Raw genomic sequence first — 4,573 nt, forward strand, 5'->3', positions numbered from 1 at the left:
TTTCCTTTTTACCTGCCGCTGTGCTGGGGTGTACTGTGCTCGTCGGGGGTCACCGCGGGCCCCCGCCACATTACAGGTGCATTAGACTCGTGTATTATTGCCAAGCTGAGTATGATTTGCGGTTTTTTAAGCACACACGTGGAATAGGTTCGCATGCGGCGTATCCAAACGGCGAAAGAAAACACAGCGAACGGATGAAAATATCAACCGCACGCGTATACACTGACCACGCTCATTCAACCCCTGAATAAAAGGGGAACCTCGCTAGTTCTATTTCCCTGCACAACGGGACGGGTTAAGAGGCATCCTAGGAGGGACTGACAGACTAGTTCCACTCAATACAATGCAGTTAATAAAAACCAACACAACACACACAGCGTAGAGTAGACACGTACCTGAAGCTCGTTCACAAACTTCTCCGTCATGAACTTGGGGTCGGGGGACTCTGACTGGCGCGGCTGCCCCACAGCAGCCTGGAGCTGCTGGAGTGCCTGCTGCTGTTGGAGCGCGACCAGCGCCTCCTGCGCGCTGGACAGGCTGCCGGTGGGGGACTCGGGGCCGTTGGGGACGGCGGGGTTGTCTTGCTGGGGAGGTTGTGGTTGGGGCTGCTGGGCCTGCTGCTGGGCGTTCTGTTGGGCTTGCGCGGCTTGCTGTTGGGCTTGCGCCTGCTGTTGGGCTTGCGCTTGCTGCTGGGCCTGCTGTTGAGCTTGCGCCTGCTGCTGGGCCTGCTGCTGGGCCTGCTGTTGGGCCTGTTGTTGGGCCTGCTGCTGGGCCTGTTGTTGGGCCTGCTGCTGGGCCTGTTGTTGGGCCTGCTGCTGAGCCTGCTGCTGGGCCTGCTGGTGCTGCAGCAGAGTGGCCGCCAGGCCGTTGGCGATGGCCATGGCGGCCGCGCTGCCGTTGGACTGCGGCGAGTGCTGCTGCTGCTGGTGGTGCTGCTGGGCCTGGGCCTGCGCCTGCTGCAGGGCGGCCAGCGAGTTGGGGCTGTGCTGGCCGAGGAGTGCGCTCAGCGCCGGCGGGACACCGGGCGGCATGCCCGGCGGCCCCCGGGCCTGCTGCCAGAAGTCCGGGCTCATCTTGAAGACGGACCTCTGCACTTGCTGCACGTCGATGGACATGGGCGTGCCGGGCCCGCCGGGCTGCTCGGGCGTGGACCGGAGGTCCAGGGGGGTCTGTACGGACGGCAGCCCTGCGGGTGGCAGCGGCCCCGGCAGCGGCCCCGGGTGGGGGTTGCCGCCACCCAGGCTGGGAATGGCGGGGTGTTGCGAGGGCGCGAGGGCCGACGAGGACGACGCCGGCGGAGCCAGGGGGAACTCCTGGTCGTCGTCCTCGTCCTCGTCGTCCTCGTCGTCGTCCTCCTCAGAGTCGACGGGGCGCGGCGAGCTGGCGGCGCCAGCCAGCTGCTGTTCTTGCTGGTGCTGGTGCTGCTGGTGTTGCTGGTGCAGCTCGCGCAGCTCGCGGGCCCGCGTGAGATTGAGCGGCCCGATGGGCCCCAGCGGGCCGAGGGGGCCCAGCAGGGCGTCGTAGCCGACCGACGCCAAGGTGGCCGTGGCGGTGGGCTCCAGCACGCCGACCAGGTCCGCCGGTCCGCCGCACCCGCCGGGCTCCGCGGCGGGCGTGTGCTGCTCGGGCTGTATGGCGGAGGCGGGGGCGGCCCTGGGGGCGGCCGACGGCCAAGTCAGGTCACACGTCACACTCACAATGCCTATCTTGCTGGCACTCGCGTGCCACACACATGCAACACAATCACTGCACTATGAAGCACTAGTTATCCAAAGGGGCGTCGTCGTTGTCGCTGGCGACGTGGTTGCCGTCGTGTTAATTTCCAGCTTCGGCTTTTTCTTCTTCCGGTCGTCGACGACGGTGTCGGCGGCCAGAGTGTCGCTCAATCTGGAAGCAGAAGAGCAGAAAAAACGGGGCGCATTAGTCATCTCGCCGCACTCACTCACCTCGAACCGTTTCGTATCCGTCATGTTTCCCCGCTCGTCCGCGGAGGCAGCAGCGGCGACGCGTTTCCGATAAATTTATTTCATCTCCGTGACAGGTGGGGCGGCCGCACGCGTAAGAACACAAGAGGCTCACGCACACACACACAAGCACCGCTGCTGCTGCCTCCAGGACGGAGTCCCCGACGAGTCGAGCCCAAAGAGGGAACACACGGACGTGCCGGCAAAAAACTGCTCGCGCGCGCCGGGCCCTGTCAGCTGACAAGTCGTGGAGGACAACGTCCGAGGTGATGGACAGACTCGTCAGAAATCCAAAAAAGTAATCCAGAGTGCGAAGGCGGCGACGACGACAACTTGCTTGGCATTCCGAAAAACACACCGGACACGCGGACACAGACACCAACACTTTTTTGAACTAGACGACGGATCACGACACACAGGCGAACACGCGGCGCGCGCTAAGTCCCGGCGGACTGCAAGTCGGTATCCAGCGTGCCGGGTCGTAAGTGCGGACGCAAGTGGTCGTCGGCGGGCCCCGCGCGGCTCGCAGCACCAGTCACCTTGTCTTGAGGAGCGACTCGGGGTAGACTGGGGGCTCCGCGCGCCCGCACGAGCACTTATACGGGGGTGAGGGGCGGGAGCGGAGCGTCTTCAGACAACCTCCTCGGCCAGGGCCAAGAGACGGACCAAGACGTCGGAGCACACGGGCACGACCACGACGCGGCGCGGGTGGCGGCGGCGGGTGGGGCGGCGCGGGCGGCGGCGGCGGGGGCGCGCGCCGAAAGAACGCGGAGCTCGCGGACACTTCTTAGGGAGCGGGCGACGGCGTCGACGGCGGCCTCCGTCTCACTCTGACTCCAACCCCCTCCTCCCGCTTCCTCGAAAGAAGCGGAAGAATCGCGGCGCGGCGGCGGGGGTGGCGGGGCGCTCCTCCTCCGCGACGACGACGGCGTCCTCGGGACCCTCGCGGCGCGTGCGGCGACGGCGGCGCCCGAGAGCTGCGTGCGGCCCGGGAAAGATTCGCGAACTGAAGAGCGGCTATTCTTCCCGGAGCCTTTTCCCGGCGCCACCATCTCAAGAGCGCGGAAAAAAAGAGACGCAGCTAAGGGTGGCCAAGGAGGGAAAAAGGCGGGCGGTGGCGCCAACCCCCACCCCGAGCGCCGCGGCGCTCCCTCCCCTCCGCTCCTTGCGGCGTCGGGACGGGCGGCTCGGGGAGGGCGCCTCCTTGGCCGACTGCGCCGGCGCCGCAAGACTCCGGGCCCAAGACTTTCCCTCCCCTCCAAGCGTCGGGGCGCTGCGCGGCGTAGGGGAGGGGGCGGCAGGCCGTGGTGCCTCGACGCGCCGCCGACTAAAAATGATTTCTCTCCCCGTCTTGCCCGGCCGCGCCCGCGCCGCGCGCGCGTACGTCTGAGATCCCCCTCCCCGCCCGCGCCGCTCTGGCGCCGGACCACCCCCACCCCTGCAAGGCCCCCGGGTGGGGGAAGGGGTTGCTCCGGCGCGCTCAGTCGTGGCGCGGACCGCCTCGTGGCCGCATCCCCCTCCCCTCCTCCACCACCCCCGTGACCTCTGCCCCGCGCCGCCCGGTCGGGACCGGCTCTAGCCCCGGCTCGGCGCGCGGCGACCGAGGCCGTCGCGGAGGAAGGCCAGCAGCGCCGCCGCACGCAGCGGCACGAGGCCGGCGCGCGCCCCGGACCGGTGTGCCGGCCTCGGCCGGCCTGCCTGCGTGCCGCCTGCGTGTTGTGCTCCTGATTGATGACGGCCAGACTCTTTTCCCCTCGTCCTGCTCACCCCCTTCAGCCCCCCTCTCCTCGGGGTGCATTGGCTTAAGAAGGGTGAAAATTATGATTTTGGTTAGCGATAGTTATAGAGCGGAGGTTATCGGTCGTCTGCTTCGGAGTGCTCGCGTGCGGAGGTAGGTGATTTTTATTTACACCATTATCGCCGTGGTGGTGGTGCTCGGCCGCATAGTAACTGGACGCGACGCGTCCGAGGTTAGATACCCAGAGGTTCGACTTCGCGTCCCCCTCGGTCAGCACCGCGACCGTTGCAACACGGAGTGCGAGAGGGAGAGAGAGCGGAGCGGTACAGCACGATCGTAACACGAGACGCCCCACGGGGCCGATATCAAAAACGACAGAACAGGGAGAAAAAAAATGCAACGCAACTTCTGATGACCTAAACTGAGAAATTCTTTTTTCGTCTTCTTGAAAAACGCACCACACATGTTGACACAACCAACGCTCTGTTACTGGACTCCGCGTCGTCAACGGTTTGCGGACCTACAAGATGAGGAGAAAAAAAAAACTAGATAGAACCAGATCAGAGGGCGAGACGGACAGGGAGAGAAAGACAGGCGGAGGGATAAATCGTAAAAATTATAAATACAATACCGTGCGCCGTTGCACTGGGAGGACATCTGCGAAAAGTGATGCGACAATTCCTTTTTTTTTTGTCTCGTCGCCAACACCTCGAGCGGCTCATTACTGCAGGCCACGCTGCAGCACAGCACCCGGGCCATATGCAAATGCACCCGATGACCAGACCAGAGCGATCGCTTCACACCTGCGCCAGGCAGGCCAGCCTGGCCGCGACCAGGACACACACATACGCTGAGAGACGGGGAGGGAGGG

General features: G+C 65.1%; 1 protein-coding gene across 1 annotated transcript in view; it reads right to left on the reverse strand.

Moving 5' to 3' along the window:
- LOC113205190 (zinc finger and SCAN domain-containing protein 10) overlaps positions 1-1,970 on the reverse strand; it is a 99,984-nt gene extending 98,014 nt beyond the window's left edge. Inside the window, exons 1-2 of the mRNA XM_052267456.1 lie at positions 1,947-1,970; positions 396-1,751 (exon numbers count right to left, since the gene is read on the reverse strand). Of these exons, the coding sequence (XP_052123416.1) occupies positions 396-1,751; positions 1,947-1,970 (1,380 nt within the window). The remainder of the gene's footprint in view (positions 1-395; positions 1,752-1,946) is intronic.
- Positions 1,971-4,573: the final 2,603 nt, after the last annotated feature.

This window comes from Frankliniella occidentalis, unplaced genomic scaffold (genome assembly GCF_000697945.3).
Source record: "Frankliniella occidentalis isolate FOCC.00 unplaced genomic scaffold, Focc_3.1 Scaffold52, whole genome shotgun sequence".
NCBI lineage: Eukaryota > Metazoa > Arthropoda > Insecta > Thysanoptera > Thripidae > Frankliniella > Frankliniella occidentalis.